Source organism: Anopheles merus, chromosome 3R, assembly GCF_017562075.2.
Source record: "Anopheles merus strain MAF chromosome 3R, AmerM5.1, whole genome shotgun sequence".
Classification (NCBI taxonomy): Eukaryota; Metazoa; Arthropoda; class Insecta; order Diptera; family Culicidae; genus Anopheles; species Anopheles merus.
In genome coordinates, this window is record NC_054084.1 from 28,474,497 (window position 1) to 28,500,245 (window position 25,749).

The 25,749-nt window shown below is 43.9% G+C and overlaps 4 protein-coding genes across 8 annotated transcripts in view; 1 reads left to right on the plus strand and 3 right to left on the minus strand.

Annotated features, from left to right (window-relative positions):
- The first annotated feature begins 1,654 nt into the window (after positions 1 to 1,654).
- LOC121597758 (eukaryotic translation initiation factor 3 subunit H) lies at positions 1,655 to 3,160 on the plus strand. Its single transcript, XM_041923835.1, has 2 exons — positions 1,655 to 1,766; positions 2,004 to 3,160. Exons 1-2 carry the CDS (start codon positions 1,692 to 1,694, stop codon positions 2,931 to 2,933), a joined length of 1,005 nt encoding a protein of 334 aa, XP_041779769.1. The 5' UTR covers positions 1,655 to 1,691; the 3' UTR covers positions 2,934 to 3,160.
- Positions 3,161 to 4,381: 1,221 nt separating this feature from the next.
- Positions 4,382 to 5,148, minus strand: LOC121597759 (ankyrin repeat domain-containing protein 39). Its single transcript, XM_041923836.1, has 3 exons — positions 5,010 to 5,148; positions 4,718 to 4,921; positions 4,382 to 4,646 (listed from the first exon to the last, which is right to left on the minus strand). The coding sequence occupies exons 1-3, from the start codon at positions 5,146 to 5,148 to the stop codon at positions 4,399 to 4,401; spliced, it is 591 nt and encodes a 196-aa protein (XP_041779770.1). The 3' UTR covers positions 4,382 to 4,398.
- A 512-nt stretch (positions 5,149 to 5,660) lies between these two features.
- On the minus strand, positions 5,661 to 13,777 carry LOC121597760. Its single transcript, XM_041923837.1, has 4 exons — positions 13,693 to 13,777; positions 6,305 to 6,397; positions 6,102 to 6,205; positions 5,661 to 5,873 (listed from the first exon to the last, which is right to left on the minus strand). Exons 2-4 carry the CDS (start codon positions 6,384 to 6,386, stop codon positions 5,661 to 5,663), a joined length of 399 nt encoding a protein of 132 aa, XP_041779771.1. The 5' UTR covers positions 6,387 to 6,397; positions 13,693 to 13,777.
- The window catches only part of LOC121597756 (mitogen-activated protein kinase 1), a 59,817-nt gene continuing 47,805 nt past the window's right edge, over positions 13,738 to 25,749 (minus strand). For 3 of the 5 annotated variants that reach the window (XM_041923833.1, XM_041923832.1, XM_041923831.1), the window contains exon 8: positions 20,123 to 25,161. In XM_041923833.1, coding sequence (XP_041779767.1) covers positions 25,042 to 25,161 — 120 coding nt within the window. In that variant the 3' untranslated portion in view covers positions 20,123 to 25,041. Of the gene's footprint in view, positions 14,167 to 16,182; positions 18,715 to 20,122; positions 25,162 to 25,749 lie in introns of those variants that run through there. The other 2 variants (XR_006005473.1, XR_006005474.1) reach the window with 2 other exon arrangements.

Here is a 25,749-nt window from a genome sequence, read left to right on the forward strand (position 1 = left end):
CGGCAAACTCAAGCCATTTCCGATAAAATAAGAAACAGAATCATTATGCTTTCTGCCATACCACATACAAACATTAAACCAGGCTAAATACAGAGAAAGCATGCTGATTTGTTTCCCACCTCCGCTGGGAATGTACTGAGTTGATCTCTGAAAGCGCACACTTAGTAGAATTATTTAACGTTAGACACTAATTTGTCTGAACTTCTGGCTTTGTGACGGTGGAAAGTGGAGTGTATGCGCGGGAGTAATATTTTAAATTATTGAATTTTATCTTAAAAAAACCAAAAACAAAACAAGAAACTCTTACCAATAAGCGCATTCTATTCGGATTCACAACACAATTGTACAGTGTATCGAGAGTGGACAGTGGTGAAGACGCACCATTGTGTCTAGTGGTCAGCCATCCAGTGCATAAACGAATTCCATGTCTATTTGATGTATAAAAGAAGATGTTTCCCACCCCTAACAGTGTGGTGGAGTTTGAGGAAGCATTCTTGGGGAAGGTATGCTCCTTTCCTTCACATAACACTCCATAACACTCCTTTCCATTTCCCCAACGGTAAAATGGCGGGAAAGGGGCTAACAAAATTCGCATCCCTTCCGGAGGCTTTTGCGGGAAAACGCAAGCATTTCGGTCGCGATATCACGTACACACTCTTCCTTGCTCCATTCCCACCCAACCCCACCCCTCTCGTGATATGACTGAGGCTTCAGTTTTCCCCGCGGGGCTCTTGGGGAGTAATTTTGAGCGCTCTTTTCCCCCCCATCCTCAAATCGATAGGCCATCGAAAGTGCAATAGCGCGTGGACGACGACAACAACGGCAACGAACGGGCTGCCGACCTAGCACTTACTATTGGAGTGTAACAAACATAACTACTTACTATAGAACTTCACAACTATGGTGGCCACGCTATAGTAACCGCTTCCGTTGCCGTATGAAGCGGACATATAATGGGTAGGGTTGAGGTTGGCAAACTTCAGAGATTCATTCCACAAACACAACACAAAACAACACAAAACAACACAAACACACAAACAGGCGGGCATTAGGTTAGGAAATGTTCCATTCTCCTTCCGCATGTTCGCTGGGCTTTGGTGCCGGCTAATAGAAACGTTGATGTGTGAAAGTTTGTAGTCGGTGCAAAATAATTTAAAAAAAAACTGTATCGCAAAGGAACAAAGAAACGAAACGAGGCAAAAATCTACATTGAAATAAAAACGAAAAAAATAAATGAAATGATTGGTGTTGTGTTCATTACGATGAGAAAAAATATCAATAATGAAGGAAGTTTCAGTTTAGTTTCAGATTTAACGGTGATTTCAAACGTTCAAACTCGTCAGCGTAGATAAACTGTGGTAATCGACGAAGGAAGGCAAAAGGAATCGTGAAAGCAAAGCTGTTTTAAACAGTTTAATGTTGTTGTTTTGAATGCAATACTATAAGTTTTTGTTATAATAAAAATAATTCCATATAATTCGATGTCACAATGTCTTTTTTTCTATTTTCAGTTCAATTTTATTATTAATGCGTATTGTGGCCACAGCTTCACACAAATCGACGAACCGCTTCGAGCAGATCGAGCAGTTTCCATGCCCCGCAGCTCGAATTGTTTGCCGAGAAGCTGACAGCTGTCAAAAGCTGTCATCGCGTTGCATGTTCTTCTTCTTCTTCTTCTCAAACCCTCAAAAATGGCAAGTCGTGGAAATCGTGCTCGTTCTCAACCCGTCGATAATACCATCTCCTATGTCCAGTGCGATGGCCTGGTAAGTACATTCCCGTGCCTCAGGAGTGCCCTTCCACGGTGCATATCGTGTTGATGGTTTTGGGACCGTAAAATACGCCCAAACATGCCACTCGTGTGCCGCAAGCAATCCGCCCAGTGTGGCTGTGTGACTGCTTGTGTGTGTGTGTGCGCGTGTGTGTCAACGATGATGATGATGATGATGCTGCCCCTGCTGGTATTTCGTCTACTAATGCACCGTTCTTTCCCTGCATTTTAGGCGGCGATGAAAATGGTAAAACATTGCCATGAGGAATCGCTGAACAACATGGAGGTGGCGCAGGGCGCCCTGCTCGGGCTGGTGGTGGACGATCGGCTCGAAATCACCAACTGCTTCCCGTTCCCGAAGTCGGACGAAACGATCGACGAGGAGGAGTACCAGCTGAACATGATGCGCCGGCTGCGGCACGTCAACGTCGACCACTTTCACGTCGGCTGGTACCAGAGCGCGGACGTCGGTAACTTTCTGTCGAGCACGCTGCTCGAGTCGCAGTACCACTACCAGACGAGCATCGAGGAGTCGGTGGTGGTGATTTACGACACGCAGAAGTCGGCCCGCGGCTTCCTCACGCTCAAGGCGTACCGGCTGACGCCGCAGGCGATCGCGATGTACAAGGAGCGCGACTTTACGCCGGAAGCGCTGCGCAACCTGAAGGTCGGGTACGAGAACCTGTTCATCGAGATCCCGATCGTGATCAAGAACTCGGCGCTGTGCAACATCATGATGTCGGAGCTGACCGAGATGGTGCCGGAGGAGGAGGGTACGCACTTCCTGGACCTGGGGACGGCCTCGGTGCTGGAGAACCATCTGCGCTGCATGATGGATCGGGTTGATGAGCTGAACCACGAGGCGACCAAGTTCAACAAGTACCAGCAGGCTGCCATCCGGCAGGAGCAGGAGAAGCACCGCATGCTGGCGAAGCATGCGCAGGAGAATGCGGCCCGCATCGCGAAGGGCGAGCAGGCGGTGCCGGAGGAGGAGGTGAACAAGCTGTTCCGCCCGATACCGGTGCCGACCCGGCTGAACCCGATGATTGTGTCCGGCCAGATCAACACGTACGCGCAGCACATCTCGCAGTTCTGTTCGCAATCGCTCGCCAAGCTGTACATGACGCAGGCACTACAGAACGCGAAGGACAACAAGCAGTAAGCGGTGGGTCGGAGGCGAGTCGTTTTACGTCAACAGGAGGAGCAAACGCAGCCCCCGCCAAAACGTTCCAAGCTGTACGGGAGAAAGGTGAAGGAAGAGGATTAAGAAGAGAGTTCGCGGAAGAAGACGATCGTGAGAAGGCGATATTTCATAATATACGAAAATGGGCCAGCTTTTTCGACGGGCGAGACCACCAAGCCTGCGGAAAAGCTTGGTACAAACCAAAAGCAACGTTTGGGAGGTTTGAAAAATGCAAGTTACATTCGAAAAACAGAACCTTTGATAGTCGGATAGAAGCGATTGAACGATTTAAACCGGTTTGAAGCAGTTTTGATGGCGCTTGTCAAGGATTTCAGGAGGTCGGACCTTGTATACAGTAGGTGACCGCTAACTAGATGTGTTTTAACTGGAGGTTCGCTAACTGGAGTTACTCTCAGTTAACGAACACTTAAACGTCAAAACATGAAACATCCGGAATTTCATGAAGAGAAAATTGTCGCAAATGTGCATTTTTCAAACAAATTTAGGGTCTTTTGCCTACGTTTGCTATTAATTTATGTTATTACACGAATTACTATACTTTATATCAACATAAATGAAAAAAAAGTTTGGTATGTTTATTCCAGCCAACGCCAATCAAAACAATCAATCCATAGAAACGTCACTCTAGTTAGCGAACATTGTTCGTTAACTGGAGCTTGTTTACCTCTCAGTTAGCGGTCACCTACTGTACTAGGATTCTCTCTAAGAATATCTTTCCCCGCTGTTCTTAAATCTTGCTAGAATGAAGCCTTTGACCTTGTACGAGCAGTTAAGGCTACTTTTTGGTCATCAAGCTGCTTCCAAGACACCAAGTTCAATTCATGCAAATGGCATCAGATATCTCCTAGTTAGCAATCGAAATTTGTATTTATATTCTAATCGTGATATTTCGATACGGTAGAAGTGCCACAGATGCATCACTGTAGCAGCAAAACATCATACTACACGGCACTGAATCGGACGAAACATTCCCGTACACTACCCGGGCAGCCAACCCGCCTCAGAAGCTCTCAAGTAAGTAAAATTGTCATTTCATCATATAGTCTATTATTTATTTAAACTTTTCTATTACACAATTTACACACTAACCAAAAAAAAAACGAACCTAATGGGTACAATTAAATCACCCTTCAGTTGTGCGACGACGAAACACACACTAAACTGCCAAAACATTCAAGAAGGCGCTATCCTTCGTACACGCATTTGTGACCGAGACATAAGTAAAATCATTGTATCCTTGGATAGAAAAATAGTGCGCTATGCTTTGCGAGTATTAGTAGTTTCGGGAAGACAAACCGCGTGTATTAATTGCAGCAGTGCTGTGTAGTGTAAGCTCAGCTCGGAAAACGGAAAGCTTTTTGCGTGCACAAACGGCATCGAAGATGGTTCCTGCTGCTTACTTCTTCTACTATTACTACTACTACTACCCAGCCAACAAGCTTCTTAACCGATTCGCATCACTATGGCCGTCATCACGCACGAGATCGATCGGTTTCTGGTTGCGCAGTGCGTCCTGCATATGGCATAGGGTGGGGTGTAAGCGTACGAGCAGCTGGCAGCACTGCAGGTGTCCTCCCTCGGCCGCCCGGTGCAGTGCCGTTCGGCCATCGTTGTCCCGGTGCAGTACGTTCGCTTTGCTTTCTATCAGCAGTTGCACAATTTTGTAGTGTCCTGTAAAGGAAGGAATTGGTTAGAAGAAAAGCTGAGCACTGAACCTAAAAGTGTTACGTTGAGCCACTTACCCATCATAGCAGCCCGATGTAGTGCCGTAACGCCACCGTTCGTCACTTCGTCCACTCCCAGACCGCGTGCCAGCAGCAGTCGGCAAGCGTCCGCGTGACCGCTACGGGCAGCGTAATGCAGCGCCGTATAGCCACAGCTGTCCCGGTCGTGCAGGTGCCCTCTGGCGATCAGCATTTCCAAGCGATCGAGCTCATTGTTCATCGCTAAAAGTGTAAATGTAAAAGTTCTGCATTAAGTTGGCAAATTAGCCAAGACACACCCAGCAGGCGGTCTTGCTTTACTACCCCTAACCTGCACTCCATATGCCGCGATCAAAATCCAGCTCGCTGAGCGACTGGGTCGCACCGACACCTTTCGACGAACATTGCGTGTGATCGTGGTAGCCGCCACCACGTTCGCTGCAGGAGGTGGGTGACTGTTCGGAAGTCATGTTGTGCGCAGTAGCAGGCAGGCAAAGCGGCAGACAAAGAAGGTTGGCGTGGTTTGGTTGTCTAGCAAGCGATCAAGTAGGCCCAGTTGGACGTGTGGAGGCTGCGTATCATCCTTCCATGAACGTTTGCCTGGAGCTTCCTTTTCTATTGGTGCATTGTAGGTTTGAAGTATTTGACGGCACGGGGAAGGCCAACACTTACAATTCGATCTTCGTTTTTCGCAAAAAAATAACAAAAATCGCCATCCAGTTTTCCTCCACACCGAATCGCAAACCAAATTGCACAAATGGGCGCGTGCGTGTGTCTGTGTTTCGTGTGTTTGTTTTGAATCGCCTTCCCCCACCCCCCCTTCCCCTCACCCTGTTGCCTGACGTTTCTGCTGCGTGACTGTCAGCGTGACAGCGTCACATTTGAATATATAAATAAACCGTTTGCTACCCGTACGAATTCTAGCTTTTTGGTACACTGTTAACGACGCAGCCCGCCTTCTTGTTGGACTGTTTGCACCCGACTACTCGGGCAGATCGATTTTGCTGTTCCCACCGTTAAAGCTGCCACCCTCCCGGCCACTGTTGGCCAGATTGTCGCGCTCGATCACGGCCGAGGACGTTTCGCTGAGGTACGGCTCGGGATCGCTAAACTCCTTCCGCATCGTCCACATGTACTCGTTGTAGTCTTGCTTCACGGCCGTGGACGAGGACGCAACGACCCTATAGCCGAGTACCTGTGGAACGATGGATGATGGAGAAGTAGCAATAGCAAAAAAAAAAAAAAAGAGAGCACAACAAATTAGTTTAATAAGCAGCACCCAAATTCCCAATAACATTCCCAATAATGTGAAGCACCACATAAAGATGACCATGAGCGATGAAACAGAATATGGGCAAATGCTTCTTTATTCTTGTCCACCGGTTGCTCATTTGCATATCGATCGACCGGTCCGGGTACCTACCTCCAGTGCCGTCAGCATTACGCACGGATGCTGCAGATAGACGACGGTGGACTCATCGCTGTACCCACCGCACGGGAAACGGTTCAGCTGCTCGATGTCGGCCGCTGGAGGAAGAAAAAAAAAAGGCTCATGAAAATAAAATTCAATCTTCGGGATCGGCAATAAAACCGAACGATAAATGATACAATGCTCCAATTGCTTACCTTTCAGGCCGGAAACTAGCACGCGGAAGGGATGCTTGTGACCGTAGGACGCAAGATTTCCGCGGATGAGAATGTATGGCATCGAGAAGCGGTCTGGTGGTACATACAGAAGAAAGATGTTAGATGATTGCATAAACATGATGATGATGATGATGAAATGGAACTATTCCAACACCGCTAGTGAGAGTACTTGTGTTATGGCCGGTATACATAATACATTGGATAAATCAGGCATATTACGTCAAATAGGGCATTATGGCACTCTTGGAGATTGCCACAACAGCAAAAAAGAGTGCCTTAGCAAATGCAATACTTCTTAAGTAGCACTTTAATATAATCCATATATTCCAGTTGCCTCTATTGCGCCGCAACACATTCAACTATTTATTTTCATCCGTCTAAAAATACACAAAAAACCGAACTGTTCAAGGCATGGAAAACTACGCTTACGCGAACCTTTCTTGCGTATTGCACTGCTGCACGTTTGTAACTACACAAATAGTTAGTGCTTCAATTGCGTGTGAAATATTGCACCCACCCACCACCACCATCAAGAGCAGTGTTTATTTAACCTTGCGCCACACTACTGTCCCCTCGAAGGTGACGACCAGCCTTCCCCCTGTATGCCGACACAAGATCGCAGCCAGAGCGTCCCAGAATGTGCTAAACACGAGCACCCATGCCCCGAATGGGTCGTTAATTTTGCAACCCAACCTTGATGTGCATACTCCAGAAATCACGGAGTTGGGGTGTGGTAAATATAGTTCGACGGCTGTATCTGGATTCGACTTTATTCGATGCTGGAAGGATAGACCAGAGATTTGTATGGCGAAGCCTGAAGTTAATGGTCTTGTTTTATAGTTTCAATGTTACGTTGAACTAAGATCTAGAGGACCGTTAATATGTTGAATAATTGTTTAAGTGAATATGTGTCATACTAGGAATTTAAAATTAATTCCAAAATTTGATCTCCTCTTTTACAAAACTTTACTAGAATGTTAGAAGTGCACTGCTTCCCATTACAGTATTTAATTACGCCATTGTTGGTGTACTGTCCAAGCAGAAAAGTACGGAGTTAGTCAAAAAAATTGTCAATTAATTATAAATAAAGCCTTGAAGTCTTAGTCTTATATACTTAGCTTTGAAAGTCCATGTCATACTAATTTCTTCATCTTTAGCAAGATTTTAATTTTAAAATCCGGCTGGAATTTGAGATTTGAACTCTTCCCGGACATGTTTGCTTGCATCGTGCATTTAACAGATGTGCCACTTGACCGGTCCCAGACAGGAGAGCAAAATTGCGCTATAAAAAGCGCAGATGAGCTGTTTCCTTACATGTCACACAGCATTGGGATAAGAACTGATCCACGACTCCATCTGATACGATTGACATACCAAAAAAAAGCCTTGAAAATTGTTATACAAAAGTATTAAAAAAACATTTTATTACCATACCATCACATGAGCCTCCTAGTAAGGACAACCAATGGGCCTTCTTTAGGAATACATATCAGCTTGATAAAAAGTAATCTTTCTTATTTGTTACAAAAAGGGCAACAAACAAAAAAAATCATTTGCATATGTATCTTCATTGCAAATCTTTCTTGTACAAAAAAACACACACACTCGACATTACCTCATTCATCACTGCGATTATATGCAAATAAATAACTGTTGCATTCTTCGGCAACGGGCGAAAGTTCCACCCAGCCTGTCCCTTATTTATATCTTTCTACCGAACGTCCAACCAGCGACAGGAGATGTTATCCAAAAATGTGAATTAATTTCACCCATTCTGAGCATCACCCTTAACCCTCGCCCTGCCCTACTGTTAAGGTTAATGGCATGCAAAGAAGACGGCGCGCATCCACCTTTCGTTTCGGCGTGTGGCGCATCTTTCCACCTCGGTGAACATTTTTCACTTGCAGCCATCTCCCCCATCATTGTAAATGAATTCATTAGCGATTATTGCTTTGTTAGATGTGGTCTTTGTGTGTGTGTTTTTTGGCCTGGAAGGGTAAAGGTGTGTTGGAAAACAACGCCCCAAAAAGAAAGCACCTTCCCTCCCAAAAACAGCAACACACAAAGCGTCATCACAAAAAAGGAGGGAGGGATGGTTGTGCGTGTGTGTTTTCGGCATGTTAAAGGTCATTATTCGGTAGTTATACTATCCTGCTGGGTGGTTGGTCTCGGTTTCCTCCGGGGGAGGGCCTTCGGTTGAGGTCTTGTGATTGTGCGGTAAGCCATTGTTGGATAATCACCCTTCAACCATGCGCGGGGTGCGTTCGGTGTTGTTTTTTTGTTCGAAAAATCAGTGGCAAAAGATACCCCCGGCATTAAAGAAGCTTGTTTAACATTGTTTCTTTCTCTCTCTCGCTCTCTATTTTATCATGTCTTTCACGAAAAGATTTTCAACATTTATGCACACAAAAATCATTCAAAGTTTCAAACACAAAAATGCATTTCAAATGAAGACACACGCGAAATTCACTTCCGTGGTGTAATCTTGACTTCCTTATCCGCCACGTCCCTTCGCCTTCGAACAAGCTTGAACAAACAAACGCCACGCCACCGGGACCCCACCCCCCCAGGGTGTTACACCATCCACCGGGGGGGGGGGGGGGCGGTGTGTTTGTTAAGATGCCGGCCAGCCCGGCCCGAAAGTGAAAACCGAGTTCGAAACCAACCCGAAACAAAAGAGAGGAAAATCAACAACCAAACAAACAACAGCCCAAAGCAGTGAAGAGAGCTTGACGGGCGACGGGTTGAACATGAATGAAAATGCGTCTGTCATAACAAATTTACTTTTTATTTTTCATTTTTCTGTTTTTTTCAGGGAAATATTGTTTTATTTTCAAGTAAAATCATGCAAAATTCCTTTTAAATGAATGCACCGTTTAACAGGCAGTGTGGGTAGTAGTTTTGTAATTTAATCACCTTCCCAGCGTGGTGTGCTTCGCAAAATGCTTCCACTGCACAAAACTTTGTTGCGCTCCGTGACTTTGTTGCCTTTTTACGACCAGAAGCTATAAAAATCTAAACAAAAAAAAGAGCACTAAGAAGAGCGAAGAGAGTTGCTCGGTGTTTTGTTTCCCTTTCCGCCCTATTAAACCAACCCCAGCGAATGGGGGTTTATGATTTTAGGGTGGGCTTTGTTTTTCACACGATCATTCACCGACGAATTCGGGGTGGAATTACTAACGCCTCTCTCTCTCTCCTTTTCTCTCTGCTAATTAACGCTAATATCATCATTTTGTCGCCCATTCTTTCTCACCGTTCTTATGCAATTAAATGTGTAATTGATTTTTCACAATATAACAAACAAACAAACACACACACACACACACACACACCTTTTCAAAGAAATGGACAAGCAAAACGGAAACGCAACCACTTGTTGTACTCCACACACGACCGACTCTCGTCGGCGAGAAAAGACTCTTTCCTCTTTGCCGCAAAGACGCAAAAACCGATCATAGCGTGCACGTGCTTCCGTTCTCAACCCCCAATTTCCCGTGTATCGCCTGTCTCTCTCTCTCTCTCACTTCTGTGTGAAAATTGCCCTTTTTAAATATTTTACATCGCTTCCTACCACAACGGCCACAAGAAGTTCCCTAGCTACCCGTGTTCCCGTGTACCGGGTTGGGTGACATACACACACATACGCACAGGTGGTTTCGGTGGCCTCGGCAGCTTACTACGATGGATACACGCCACCCGCCATGGAGCAGGACCAACACGTCACGTCAGGTGAAAGGTCGATAAAAAGGGGTGGGAAGAGAACAAACATAAATGCCCCTTTCGAGGGGGGAGAGGGAGGCCGGAGGTGATGGTTGATGGTTTACCGCATTGCCCAGGCAACGCACCATTAGCAACAGTTGTAAACTGTAGTGGGGTTAGCAATGCCAGAAAAGAAAACGCGTTTTGCGCTAATCAATGGCAGGGTTCGGCAAAGCTTTAACCGGTGCGATTGTTTGAAATTCAAATAAGGCGTAAAGCACTGTGCTTTCGATCCAGACCAAGGTGGATAAATAGACTACAGGTGGGTTCGTAGCTCCGATTTTGGTAGTCATGATGGAATGGTCTGTCTACGGAGATTGGCAGATAGGAAGTTGTGGTTGTTAAGGACTTTGTATGAGTTTTAGAGTTCCAACACTGAGTGTGACAAAGTCACTCTAAATCTTTAGACAATCGGCCGTATCGGGGTGGTCGTTCGTTCCCGGGAACATTCGCCGCGACGCTCATTTTCACTGATTTCATAGCCCTCTATGATCAAAAATTAGAAAACCATCTAGGTTTTGTTCTGCCTAATCTAGTGGTACAGCCCTGTCCACTCATGAGTGACGAACGTTCTTCGACGAATGACCACCCCGATACGGCCGAATGACTTCGTATGAAAATTTGGCCTTCCTAGCTGTCAAATGAGGATTTGTAAAAGATGACACTAGGCGGACCACCGATTATTGTGGCCCTTTGCCGAACAATAAATATTTATAACAATCCCACATGATTAAAACAAAGAGGCGAGTCCTGAACTTTTAAAGTCTCGAAGGCGATATGTTGATATTTGAAATAAAATTAGCTGATGTTATCATGTTAAGCCTGCTAGAGCGCCTACTCCTACAAGTTACAGCCGTTTCCGCTAAATTCTGCTTCTAACTCAAGGTCCATAAATTACTACAGGTCGATCCGGCCAGTGTCATCTTTGACAAATTTTCAGTTGACAGCTAGGGAATTTAAAGTTACTCGGCAACTCATACAAAGTCCTTAGCAACCCTTATTCCCTATCTGCCAATCTCCATTGAAATCTCCATTCATCATGGCTACCAAAATCAGAGCCAAGGACCCACCTGTAGTCTATCTAGGCACCTTGCTCTAACTCATCTACAGGCGTCCCCGGAGTTACGACGATTCGCAGATTTTGATTTTGATAGTTTAAAGTTGTCATTGAGAAAAAATTGATGCATTTTTTTGAATTTCTGGGCTGATAACCATTACACTAACATTTCCAAAGATTCCACAACTACCCGGTCTTGTATATACGGCTTTTGGAATATAACTAATACATTATAGAACATTGTTTAAAATAAAATATTTGATATCATAGATTCCAACTCTTCAACTTCGGTTATAAACTTTGCTTGAATGCTTTAGGACATTTTTTCGGTCCCAAATACAGTCATATCTCGAGGGAAACCTGTATTTTGTTCTCTAAAGCACCAATTCTTGACAGCGTGTCACAATGTTTTGCTCTAAGGCACCAATTATACCATCCGTGTTACATTATAACCTGTCGATCTAGGTAATGGAATTTAAATTTAATTGGCGGACACACTATTTTATAATAATATTAAATAAAAAAAAAAAATATCTCAAAGGCATCAATCTTTGACTGCAACTCAAGCTTGAGGCACTCCGGGGACGCCTGTAGATGAGTTAGAGCAAGGTGCCTAGATAGACTACAGGTGGGTCCTTGGCTCTGATTTTGGTAGCCATGATGAATGGAGATTTCAATGGAGATTGGCAGATAGGGAATAAGGGTTGCTAAGGACTTTGTATGAGTTGCCGAGTAACTTTAAATTCCCTAGCTGTCAACTGAAAATTTGTCAAAGATGACACTGGCCGGATCGACCTGTAGTAATTTATGGACCTTGAGTTAGAAGCAGAATTTAGCGGAAACGGCTGTAACTTGTAGGAGTAGGCGCTCTAGCAGGCTTAACATGATAACATCAGCTAATTTTATTTCAAATATCAACATATCGCCTTCGAGACTTTAAAAGTTCAGGACTCGCCTCTTTGTTTTAATCATGTGGGATTGTTATAAATATTTATTGTTCGGCAAAGGGCCACAATAATCGGTGGTCCGCCTAGTGTCATCTTTTACAAATCCTCATTTGACAGCTAGGAAGGCCAAATTTTCATACGAAGTCATTCGGCCGTATCGGGGTGGTCATTCGTCGAAGAACGTTCGTCACTCATGAGTGGACAGGGCTGTACCACTAGATTAGGCAGAACAAAACCTAGATGGTTTTCTAATTTTTGATCATAGAGGGCTATGAAATCAGTGAAAATGAGCGTCGCGGCGAATGTTCCCGGGAACGAACGACCCGGGATACATTTATTATAATATTTTTTATTATAATAATATTAAATAAAAAAAAAATATCTCAAAGGCATCAATCTTTGACTGCAACTCAAGCTTGAGGCAAAAATGTATGCGTCCGTTCAAAAGATGATAGCTTTCAGCCAACTTTTAACGGCAACGACTGTTAAACATGTCCTACGGGCTTACGGGTGGCGTCACCCGGTAGTCAGATGCCTCATACTTTCACCTATCCTCTGACTTAGAAGCTTTCTGGGGGGATAACAAGTTGGCTCACGTATCGCTGTTTTCACACATCGATAAGCATACTCGATGGCTATTATGGTGAAAAAAGTCAGGCGCTTTAGTGACAAAAATAGAGGAGTTAGAATCAAAATGTAGCGTAAACGATTGAAACTAGTAGAAGATTTAAAAAAAACTCATGGAAAAGCCAACTTTATGGTCGATGTTCTAAATTTCATTTTTCTTAGGTTTGATCAGGAAGACGCCACATCGGGCGCAAAATATACAGCGTTTCCCACGATTTATTGGCTAGTTCCCATAATTTTTTGAGCTCGTCTCACAATGTATTCATCGTATCCCATAGATTGTTGGTTCGTGTCCTTATTTTTTGGTATCGTCTGATAGGATATCAATACAATTGAACAAAAAAATCTGGGAAACGGCCAAAAAATTGCGAGAACGCACCAAAAAAAATGGAAATCAACCAATAAATCGTGGGGGAAACCCTGTAATACACATTCCGGTGTCCGAGTTAGCAGAATGGTTCACTAAATGCTGAGTAATCTAAAAATTAGTTGCTAGCCCCTGGACGACCCTGGAAGAGCGCCAATAGGCGGGCTCATTCAGCGTATCAAAGGAAGCAAGCAAATCTACATAACCCGACGACACCCACCCACCAAAAACGGGACAATTTGATCCTCGTGGACATTTTTCATGCCCCATTGCCTGTACTTGCAATTAGTTGGCGCATTTTGGTGGCGTTCCGCCCCGGGGACTGGGTATAATCCGGAAGCCTTATCGCACCCCATTCCCTTACTTTTGGACTATAACCCCCTAATAACGATAGGCTCAATTATGCTCAATCAAGCCCGGTTGGTGGTCCGCTGTTGCTTTGATCCTGGCGGTTGCTTTTCCGCTCCCCATGTGAAAGCATTTTCTTTTCTGTTTTTTTTTTTTAACGAACTATTATCCTTCTTTCCACTTTCCCATTGATTGTGTCCAGTTGTGTCGTTAGAAAGGATGTGAACAAAAATGTATGAGTAGTTGCGTTTTCAATGCTTACTTGATTCGGCCTTGGTTGTTATGGGTGTTTGTTGTGTTGTTTTCCTTTGGTTTCCTTGGTAGGCCTGCTGCTTCTGCTGCTGCTGCTGCTGCTGCTGCTGCTGGGACGCTTCCGAAGCTTCCTTCTTTCAACTTCTCAGCAACTCTCGAATTCACACGGATTGCCAAAAAAAAACCCCCTTTTTCTCAATGCTCCACAATGCGTTTCTATGTCACACTATGTACTTGGCATGATTGCTTCCCAATGCCGGGAGAGTAAGAGTTATGCTTCCGATCGATGCGTAGGTGGCACCACCATGGGTCCTCCCTCTCTCACTCAATCTCTCACTGTGTATATGTGTGTGCCGTTGGAGGTGTTTTTCTGCTGGCAAGTGCCTGCAGCCCACCCACGAGCTTTTTGATGCTTCACGGTGAACGTTTTTCTTCTACCACGGCTGCAATATCACTGGCAACACTGGTGCAATCATCTGGCGCCCTACATTCGCGGGCGGCAACACACCAAAGGAGCAAGCGAGAAAGAGAGAAAGAGAGTGAGAGATCAATTACCCCGTGTTCTGGGACCGGAAGTGAGGCTGTGTGAGCTTGACCAAAAAGAACAGGCAAAGAGAACGGCGGGAAAAAATACGGCGGTGCACACATACACACGCACTCACACACAAACACACATCCACGCGAGCGCTCTAATCAAATGGCTTTTTGTACGACGCCCCTTTCCCCTGTTTCGGTAGAGCTTGCTGTCTGCTTCCCTCCCCAAATTTTTTGACGCACTTTTGAGCTATTCCGGGTGTTCCGCAACGTCAACCGAGCGCGTGCTGTTCTAATGCCTCCTCTCACCGAGTCGCGTGGGGCGTTTTCCGTGCTTTCTTTTTCCGGCGAAGTAGCGATAGACGACCGACAAGACGCGTTTGGCAGGTAAACAACGACTACGGAACGCACACACCGCGCATAGCTAGCCGGGTTAGATTTGCTCAAACTCTCGCTCTCTCGCGTACGGGCGGGCGCTCTCTCCCTTTTCGCTCCGAGCGGAAGCACACAACAGAAAAAAAACCTGTTCCCGGTCCACTTGTGCAATCCATCTTTGGCTCCCGGCGATGCCGAAACACCCGCTCTAAGGCGTCATCCTTCAATTACGCCACGCTTGTAGGGGTTACATGGGGGAAAGAAGAGAGGCATTTGTTACGGAACTCAAAATAACAATGTTTTGATTTTTTTAATATTTTTTTTTCTTCGGCAACAATCAAAATACAATCGGAAAACAAATAAGTTAGGCGTCTTCCATCAATCACGTAACGCTTATAGGGCGGAGGAGAGGATGTCGTCATTCGTTACAATTTGTTACGTTTGGATTTGGAATTTGAATGATCATGATCGATGAGGAGGATCGGTAGAGCTTCCTCCTGATTTGGATTAGTGTTCGAATTAGAATCTCGAGTGGAATCTTCAAAGACTCACGAATCTTCATGGATTCATGAATCTTAAAGAAAATCATGAATCTGCAAAGATTCATGCATCTGTTATTTGTATGATTTCCAAAATATTGAATTCTCCCCATCCCACCTAAAACATGCCCGTTGTGGGTTGAAGCCTCGCATGGACCGTCTTCCCGTAGCAAAACAAACTGTCCGACTGGGTGGTACTTTCCAAGCAGTCTCAAAAGCTTGTATAGGCTGGCATGACCTCGTAGGTTGTTTACGGTAAGAAGAAGCATAATAAAAAGCCCGAGCTTTGTGATTTTTTAGAGATTTATGTATCCCTAGAGATACGTTAATCTTTCAAGATATAAGAATCTTTTGAGATTGATGAATCTTTCGAGCATTCTCTCGAAATTCATGAATATTTGAACATTCATGAATATTTGAGATTAATTAATCTTTCCAACCGAGTTTCAGAATCGCTGAATCATTTCATTGAATCAGATTTACCCAACACTAATTTGGAAGATCTCCTGTTACAATACTTTGAAATTTGGTCCACGCTGGTAGCGTTTCGGTTGGTCACAGTATCCCTTAAAGGTAGTGGGAAGGAGTGAGAGAACGGATACACACGCTGCCCGTCATCTTTCCTATCGTATAGTAGCATGTTTTGGAAAACATTTTCTTGAAGTGTTAAATTTCACCATTTAGCAACCTAACTGATCAAAAGCATAATTTTATCCCATTGTGGCGCCGCAACGTATCGTTAGAAAAGTAGGTGGTGTGCGTGACAGGAAAGCTCTCTCACTCGCTATCTCTCTCGTGTTTGCTCCAAACCCGCCACATGCTTTCTCTCTGCATTCTCTCTCTCTCTCTCTCTCTCTCTCTCTCTCCGTGTGCGTCCGTACTATAAATATCACCCCTTTTCATCCCCCTCGCCTAAACATTTGAAGGTCGCTTGGCATGCTTGGACTCGGCCGGACTCGACGGTATCCAGGTTACTGTGCACCGTACAGCAGCGCCACAGCACATGGTGTGTGGCTTTGTGGTGTTCCTCTGATGGTTTTTGCGAAGAAAAAAACAAACAAACAAACAAACAAAGGTAAACAAGGAAGGGTGTGGCTTTTTATAGGGTGGAATTACCGGGTGGGGGAAAAAAACGGTAAACCACACTGTCCCAAATGACACTAATCGGGCACTGGACACTTTACCGGGGCTTAGCGTGAGTTTGATGCAAGCAGGACCCATTTTAATCGAGCGTGATGTCGTGATTTGGAGGATTTATACACTCTGGAGGTTGTCCCCCCTACTACGGGGGTCCATAAAGTTCGCATGACGGTGTATAATTCGGTTTCGTCAAAAGCACAGGCGCGCCTCGGTAATGAATTGGGAGGAGATGATCTCCGGCATAGGCATGACATCATCATCGACTGGATTGTTTCTTGTTGAAGTAGTGTTTCCCTCCGTAAAGAAGCTTTCGCCCGGTTACAACGCACTGGTCGGTCAGTCAACTGTTGATTCGCTTTCGATGCTGGCGCAAACCAAACGTGCAAGCAAATATGATGCCTCTCCCCCGGTCCGTGACAATCCGTCCGGAACGAATCCAAGAATCCAAGGCGAGCAAAACCGGTATTTATGCAAGTTCTAACGGTTCCTTCCTGCAATGGAGGATGGAGCGAATGCATTGATTAATTGGACGCGACGGGCGAAAGATGCGTACTATTAATAAGTGCGCGGGAAGGCGCACAAAACCGGTCCACCCGGTGTCCGCGGCGATTGTTGCTGGCGGGTCCAGCGGTTCCAGCGGTTCCAGCGGTTCCAGCAATTATTATTGGAACGCGAAATTGTGCAGAAGCCCCACAATCGGCAAGGGAGGGCGGGATATATTTCTAGTGCTTCTTTGTTCATTCATGCTTCATTGATTGATGGGCAAATAAATACAGCTTCAAACGAAACCGTATACTGCGCACGTTGGTTCTTCTGGCTGTGGAACTTATTTTTATAACGGGTTGACCATGCATAACATGGTCATTAATCTTTGCTTTAGACAAGTCAAATCCTAGATGAATATCAATGGCACGAAACAAACCAATAGGAAATTTTAATGGCCATGCACGCGATCGCCAATTCAATCGATACTTCCTTTTGTCCCTTGGTCGGAGTTTTGTTTTAAGTTCAACTCATTCAGTAGCATTGGATTTCAGTAAAAATTTCCTGGTAAATTACTTGGCATGTTGAAGAAAGTGATTGTTTACCAGTAGTAGAAATCAGTTACTATACCACTTCCTAAACCGGGAATGATTCGCGATTCGTTCCTTGACCCAGTATCAGTCAATGTACAGTTAATGTGTTAGAATAAGTTCAGTATGCGTTATTACACCGGTATGGGTTGGCGATTAGTTCCAGCATCAGTATGAGATCAGGATACGTTCCAGAATTTGTATGGGTTCAGGATCACTTCCAAAACCGGGATAGCTTAAGGAGCTATTCCAGAACTGGTTTGGGTTCAGGATCAGATCCATGGCCACTATCAGTTCAAGATCACTTCCAATGCCGCTTAGGGATCAAGATCAGTTTGCAAGAACGTTATAAAGTTGGGGTCAGTTCCAGGATCGATATAGATTCAGGACCACTTGATGATCGATTTGGGTTCAGGATCATTTTAAGGATGTGGGTTCGCGATCAGTTCTAGGACCAGTACAAGTTCCAGATCAGTTCCAATACCAAGATGAGTTCAGGATCTGTTTCAAGATCGGGATGGCTTCAAAAAATGTGATATGATAGCCGATATGGATTCTCAGGATTAGATGCAGGGTCGCTATGGGTATGTGGATTAAAGATCAGTTCCCACGCCGATATGGAATTGGAACCAGCTCCATGATCATGATGGGTTCAGTATCACTTCACAGAAACGGTATGGATTAGGGACCCATTTCCAGGATCTGTATGGGTTCATATAACTGGTATGAGTTGAGGATCAGTTCTAACACCAATAAGATATATGTTGCAGAACCTGTACAGGTTCATGATCAATTCCAAGACCGGGATGGCTTCAGGATCTATTCCAGAACTGTATGGGTATGGAAACAAGATCAGTTCCAGAAACGATATCGGTTCGGGATCATATACTGGTATGAGTTCTAGATCATTTTGAGTAACGATATGGATTTGTGATCAGATCCAGGATCGGTATGGGATCAGAATAAGCTTCAAAACCGGTGTGTATTTACGATCAGTCCCAGGATCTTAATGGCTTCAGTATCTATTTCATGAATTGCATGGCATCAGATTTAAATTCAGGATCTGCTTCAGGATCAGATCCAGGTACGATGTGGGTCCAAGATCAGTTTCTAGACCGGTATGTTGTCAAGACCTGATTCGAGAGCCTTTATATGTTCTCAGGATCGGATGAAGGGGCCGCTAAGGACATGGATTCATAATCAATCTCAACTCATGTATCGGTTCAGGATTAGATCCAGGATCCCTATGAGTTCAAGATCAATCCCAACATTGATATGGAGTCAGAATCAGTTTCAAGATCGCTCTTAGAGCTCTTATCGCTTAACTTTTTAAATCTTCCTCGTATTTTTTTCGAAATGTACGTTTCATATCTGAAATGAAAATAAAACAATAAATTTCCACTCAAATTATAGATGATCGATTTGAATGTATGCATTGCATTGTCATCAAGATCGCGATCTCTTCACGCACGACACGTACATGAAAAGGGCTCTCACAAGAACACGCACAACCACTTCCTCCTTTCGTTTCAAGTCAATCCTTTATTCTTAATGTGTCTTGTTCAAGTCAAAAGATTCGATTTTTCGATTGCGCCTCATCATATCCCAAATTTTGTATGTATAATTTTGCGGTTGCGGTTGTTGTATATAGCGAGAGATCAGATTTGCATGTTTCTGTGTGAGTGTGTGTCAGGGGGGAAACATGGAATGGGCTGGAGACTGGTGAGCCGATATATCAATCGAGGAGAGATCAAGAGAGAGCGAGAGGGAGAGAGAGTAGGGTTTATTTAATAATATTATTTTTCGTTTAATTTCTATGTAATAATGACTGTTTGTGTTTTCTCTGTCTCTCTCTCTGTTTTCCTGGCCAGTGTCTGCTGTGTCTTCCCATTTCTATTGCTACATTTAACTGTATGCTTTAAAGAAGAGGAAGAAGAAGCAGAACGAGTCGTCTCTCTCTCTCTTTCTCTCTCTCTCTTCGCTCCTTTCACAGTACAGACCCAGTCCTCCAGTCGATGGATCCGTGTGTTGTCGTGGCAACACACAGCAACCACCGCCTACCCCAGGGTTGTTTTGAGTTTGTTCACTTTTGTCCCTTTAGTCCACACAGTTTGTTGTTTTTGTGTTGATTTTGTTTGTTGCGTTTCGCTCTGCTTTCCTCCCTTCCTTTTGTTTGTATTATTTTCCACTTTTGTTTCTTTTTGTCTCGACCACGAGACTAGCGCACAAGTTATCTCTTATACATTTTGGGGTTTTTTTTTTGTTACACCTCGCAAAATATCTCACGATAAACATACGTACGTATAATACACTGAACAATACACATACCAATAGGATACGGGAAAGAATGATGGCTTAATAGGTGCCAAAAATGCGCGGTTTCGGTTCCCGCCGGAAGGCAAATAATGCCAGAGATGCTGCTGCCTGTCCCTTACAATTAGGTGTTGTGTATGTGTTTGTGTGCTTCTTCTTTACACTCTGTTCTATTCACATAACATCTCTTTCCCTTTCCGCTCAGCTTTGAACATGATATATTTATAGCTCGGCACCGCGAGCTTCCGGTATTATCGTTTTTGCTTTTTTGTTTGTTTCCTTCCTTTCCTTTCGTTTAGTTACGTAATGCACAGTAAATTAAAATTGTATCTTCCATTGTTCATTTGTTTTTTTTTGGTTTGTTTCAATCCTTTTTTTCTCTTTCCCTTTTCTTCTTCTTGCACATTTTTCCAGTTCGATTTTATCCTCTAATAGGAAAAAAAATCTCATTTGTTGCACTGTTTTACATCACTTTTCTTCCTTTCCTTCGACTTTTGCAATTCGACAAACATCGAGCACACTACACACATTCGTTTCTCTTGTTTCTTTATAATTTCCCGCACCAACCTCTTCCTTTTCGCGCAAAGAGAGTAAAACGTTTAAGAATATTCATATACGCGTAGGTAAGTGTGTGTGTGTGTGTTTTTTTTTTCTCGTAACTTTATAGTATATGACAGTAGATTTTAGTGTTTGACTTTAAATCTGGGAGAGCTTGTTGTGTGTTGCTGGGAGGAGGGTTTGTATTGCGCTGCTTTTTTTTGCTGCTTTTGATTAAACGGTTTCTTTAAATTACACACAGAAGAAAATACTTTCACACATTCACAACTTGACACAAGAAGTAGTTTTCTCACTAAAATGTACTCACACACACACTCAGACACATTTTAACGGACTTTAACGGGGGTTTTCCTTATTCTCGCTCTGCATTGTTCTCTGCTTCGTTCGATTGATTTGCATCAATCAACACTTTGATCGTGTAGTTTTCTTCTATTCTTGTTTCGTTTTACTTTGTTATGTTTTAATACATTCATATTAGCTTACTTCTTCTCTACTCGAGCTTGAATCACATTGTTCTGTTTTCTTTTTCTTCTGCCAACGGTTTTTATGTTTTGCAAATGCTTTAAACGCTTTGTATTTTCTGATTGTTTTGCATTTTACTGCAAATTATATGGGTGTGTGTGTGTGTGCGTATGGTACACATAATAGTGGTTTCGGTTTAATGCTCTTTCAATCTGCTGTTCTATACTATTTGTTTAATATATATTTATCTCACTATGCAAATATTAGTTAAATTGTAATTTCCTTCTCTCACTCGCTCGCACGCTCTCTTTTCATTTCGTTTGTTTTTTTTTTCTTTTTTACTTCTTCGACCACCATTCAGTTCGATCGCGATCGAGAGAAGGGATGATAATACCAAGAGCTAGCTGGTTTTGTTTTTTTTACACACTTTTACCCCTCCCCATCCGCTTCTCGGTGTCTCAGTCTCCTGCACGGTGTTCTTTGAACGTGTAAACATAGAAACATATACAGATATTACTACTAGCCATACAGGCCCATCATGAGGGGACGGGGGGGCGTCTGCGTTTCATCCCTCTCTTTTACACGCCATAAACGCACATTTTACACGTACAAGGGGGGGGGGTCGGTGGAGTTGAATGAAATTTCGAATATCTTCTTTCCCTTGCTGTAATGCGTAAAAAAAAACAACAAAAAACACTCACACACATACGGAAGAACATTGATATAATATTGTAACAATTAGATGTTGCATCGAGCACTTGAAAATTACAAACACTTTATATCTCGCGCATAAACTCGCGATGTGCTCAAGAGAGAATGTGATTCAAGAGTGGAAAACGAACGCATGGCAAACAACGACTCCTATATTTTCTTCCCTCTTCCCCCTTTCCCTTCTTCCTAACACTGTGTGTGATGATCTTCTGGCGCTACTGCTGTACGTTTGTGTGTGCGTGTGGTTGTGGTGCTTTACAAAAGTTGGAATCTCTTGTACGAGAAGTGCAACCAGAGCTTAGAACGGTGAGTTTTGTACTGGAAATAGTAGCCCAACAAACGTTCACTATACGTTCACACACACACTCACACACCGGCTGAGCACAATCAACAATCAGCACGATCGTTATGTTGGTACACGATCGCGACAAACACACCTCTTCCCCATCAGCATTATGTTCTATTGCACCATATATGTGTGATAAATAAACTCGCATCGTATAAAGCAAAGGGAAAATCATCCCTTTGCTCTGTTCGCCTTTTTCCTATTGTTCCAGTGTGTGTGTGTGGGGGTGCTCTTTTTGACTAACACACGAACAAAAATTAAGTACAATTGGTCTGGATCACCACACTGCAACAAATCGTCTTTTTTTATCCAATTTCCTGTCCCTCTGCTATATACAGCTCCAGCACCAACAGTGTGTCCCCTGCCTTTGCCCTACGTATATGCGGAAGCGGCTACATTGTTTGTTTGTTGGTTTTTTGTTCATCCTATCTAAAAAGTCTTCTTTGTGTTCTCTGTTTGTTCGGCTCAATAGCAGCAAAGGGCGTTTTTGTTTTTGCTGGTGCTGGAGTCCTATAGCAGGCCCTCTGGTATTTCTCCCTCTCTTTTCTGTTACAAACGCCGGTTAGAAAGACAAACGAATTTATGTGGAGCAAATCCTAAAATGGAGACAGACACGGTAGAAAATTTGCTTATTTACTGGACAGAGGGTGGATTATCTATAAAATTCTGCTTTTGTGGATTACATCTGAGGTTTGCTAGAGTCAAGAGAATGCAAGTAGTGGAGGGAATAGAAGTGGCTTAAGAATGAATGCTGCTGCTACTGCTGCTAGCTTTGGTAAAGCGATCGTTCTTCCATCGAAGCGTGGTTATCGTAATGAAAAAATTGCATATTTACATGTTATACTGTGCTATTTCGTTTTGTGTTTGTGTGTGTGGTTTTGTTTCAGAATTTCTTCCGTTTTTGCTCTCCCCCCCCCCCCTCATTGATTATTGATGTTTGTTTTATTTGTGCAAATTTATTCGGTGTAAATTAATTATCCTTCACTCGAATAGCACACTCCGGGTGACACAAAGGTTAATTTGCATTTGGTTGCAAACTATTTCACAGAAGAAATAAAAAAAAAGCTTCATTCGTAATTCCCATGCATCGAAACGAACGCAGCACAGCACAATGGTGTGTGGATGCAAATGGTTGCACACGGTTATAAAAAAACTCTACCATAATTGAGCAGCGAACCGCATCGAGTGAGCTTGCACAGCAATGCATTCATCAATAAATGCACAATGCAAATTGAAACATGCGTGCGTGCGTGTGTGTTGCAAAGAGGAGAGACGCAAACGATGGGAAAGAAGGAAGGAATGTTGAGCAAATTATTAACGTTTCAACACCAAACACCGAACAGCGTGGGGGGGTTGGTGTTGAATGTTCCTTTTTCCAAAGAATGGAAATAATGCCAATTGTATTTCATAATTAAGTCAAATAAGAAATTCGACAAATTTGCACAACAGGACAGCATTTAAGGCCTATTTCAATTAGGGGAACAGTTATAAAAGAGAGCCACGCTTCGCCGTTAGAGATCACTGTACTTATGCGTGTGTTGTTTTATGTTGGTTATGGAGGATTGTTTTTTTTTAAAGACAAATTTCTTATATTCATTAGGCGATCTAATAGAGATCCGATTGATCTTCTCTCTAGCATACTGTTTTTTTCTTCTTCTTCTTCTACTTCTTCTATGGCATTTAGTAGAACCTACGTTGCAGTGCGGGAGCAATTTCACCTGTTGTTTCGGTTGTTGCGTAAAACAGAGCAAAGACAAGACACTTATTACTTAAACACCCATCTGGTTAAACTCTGATTCAATCTCACACTTCAGGTTTACTTTTCCTTTCCGAATTCCCTGCTGGCCAGTTTTAAAGCAATGGCCCTTTTTTCCCCTCGTTACATTACAGAGAAACATTGCACACTAGCCATCATTCGCGCCCGGGTGCGGTTCGGTACGGTGTTGTTGCAAACTTAACGCGTACGCGTAAACGTAACTGAGCGATCTATTGTGTCTCTTTTCAATAGAAAGAGAGGCTTGTTTGTCGATTTGCAACCAGCAGTGTGTTTACTGTTCGTAAAATGATATGCGCTCTACTGCTGTATCTGCTGCTATACTGCACCACTATAAACTGCCACGGGGAGTAAAAACGATTCTCTACTTACTAGCTAGGTAAATGGGAAAAAAGGGAAAAATATTGTTTTTAAAAACAAAAAAATAATTAAAAGTAAAACGCTCCAAACACGGCAGGCCAGTATATTTTTGCTAAGCGGGATTTAAGAAGCAAAACGAAAAAAGCGTGATAGGTTTATCACGCCCGGCACAGCATAGCACACAAACGAACCAACACAACGATTGCAAAGTTTATGTTGTTTTCATCCTGTTCTTTGGTTGAACGCCAGATGAAATAAAGAATGGAATACTACTGCTACTAATTTGCTGCTGTTTGTAACGTGTGAACATATGCCGGGTATAACATACCGCTTCGATTTGTTTGCTTTTGGGGGGAAATCGGGCAGTAAAGAGCTTTTCCTTCACTTCTATCACAATCATCCAGCACACCACAGAGGGCCCACACGTCGTGCGGGCATAATGGCTCCCAGGATGCAGCCAGTAGGTGTGTGTGTTTGCGTTTTTTTCCCCAATAGATGGAGCAATCATCAACCTCACAACAGCATCCTTCCCTTAACTCCTCCTTATCACAAGCATTTACAAACAGTGCAACAAACACAACCACACACACACACACACACATTATCTTCCTCTCTTTCTCTTTCTTTTTGTGTGTACAATAATGTGATGGGGAAGGGGCTTCGAATTTCTTTCCGTTTGATTGTGAGGGATAAAATGAGTGCAAACCGAAAAAGAAGTAAAATAAATTTCCCACTCCCCACGCATCAGGGGGATCGGGATGATCGGGAATTATCAAACAGAACGGATCTCTAAACGGGTGACTGTGAGCGCACTCGCTCTGTTATACCGCGCGCTGCACATAGGAGCAGGATATCTTGTCGAAAGCTCTGCTGCTGTTGAAACTCCTGTGTTTTAAAGGTTTGACATTAACTGCCATATATCCTTTCAGCTCCCCCCCCCCCGCCCCACAAGATACTAACATGTAAACACACACTCACACACACACTCTCATACAGGCGATCCGAGAGACTGCGATGGCGCTACGATGGGTCGCGGATCCATAGACTCCAACACACTGCTGTTGCTGTTGCTGCTGCTGGTCAACGATGGGCTCTGGAATTGTGTGGTTCCTCTGGTGTGTTCCGTCTGCATTAGCTGTCGAGGGGAGGTGGCGAGTGGGCTACTGTAGGCTGCTTATACTGGCGGATCGTTGTGGTTGAAGCGCAGCGTTTCCTCGAAGATTAATTGTTTCAGCGTTTCCTTCGGCAGATCGTCCAGCTCCATCGCGATACGGAACGGTTCCTCGGCCACGGGCTGTAGGTAGGTGTGTGTAGGATAAGTCGTCCGATTTATTCATTCCCCATCCGGCGGTCAGCGCGAGAGGGGATGGATGATGATGATGATGAGCCACACACAACAACCAGAGAGAGAGCGTCGTCATTTACGGTGTTGTGTTAAACGCCAATTCCGTTGCAATGAAATTAAACAAAAGAGATGCAAATGATTAATGATGAGCGTGTGTGTAGAGGGTTGAGTTGAAGATGAACGAAAGGCCCTTTCGGCCCTTTCGGATGCTGGAAGGAAATGGCTACTTCCGGTTGGGTTGATAATCATCGTAGAGCACTGTGTGTGAACGAAAACCCCCTTGCGAGCGGAATATCCATCATTTGGTTAACTATTTCCTACGCCGCAAGACGATTTCTGTCAAGCGTGTGTGCTTTTCCGAGTGAACCATGCCTTTCAAAACCCATGCTACAGAGTACGGAGGACAGCAAAGAGAGCTGGGGAAAGCCGGTGTCCCTTTTTGAAAAGAAATGTGATTAACGATGGAGAAATGTTTTCTAGCACCCCCCACCCCACCCCCTCCTTTGCTACCGAGACAAACTGATTACCGAGACAACA

Excerpts from the sequence above, each read along its gene's own strand:
- LOC121597759 (XM_041923836.1), bottom strand. The coding sequence starts at position 5,148 with ATGACTTCCGAACAGTCACCCACCTCCTGCAGCGAACGTGGTGGCGGC. Across the intron at positions 4,922-5,009 it reads TCGCGGCATATGGAGTGCAG|CGATGAACAATGAGCTCGAT; the intron begins GTTAGGGGTAGT and ends TTACACTTTTAG. Across the intron at positions 4,647-4,717 it reads ACATCGGGCTGCTATGATGG|GACACTACAAAATTGTGCAA; the intron begins GTAAGTGGCTCA and ends CTTCCTTTACAG.
- LOC121597760 (XM_041923837.1), bottom strand. The coding sequence starts at position 6,386 with ATGCCATACATTCTCATCCGCGGAAATCTTGCGTCCTACGGTCACAAG. Across the intron at positions 6,206-6,304 it reads GCTAGTTTCCGGCCTGAAAG|CGGCCGACATCGAGCAGCTG; the intron begins GTAAGCAATTGG and ends TTCTTCCTCCAG. Across the intron at positions 5,874-6,101 it reads TAATGCTGACGGCACTGGAG|GTACTCGGCTATAGGGTCGT; the intron begins GTAGGTACCCGG and ends ATCGTTCCACAG.
- LOC121597758 (XM_041923835.1), top strand. The coding sequence starts at position 1,692 with ATGGCAAGTCGTGGAAATCGTGCTCGTTCTCAACCCGTCGATAATACC. Across the intron at positions 1,767-2,003 it reads ATGTCCAGTGCGATGGCCTG|GCGGCGATGAAAATGGTAAA; the intron begins GTAAGTACATTC and ends CCTGCATTTTAG.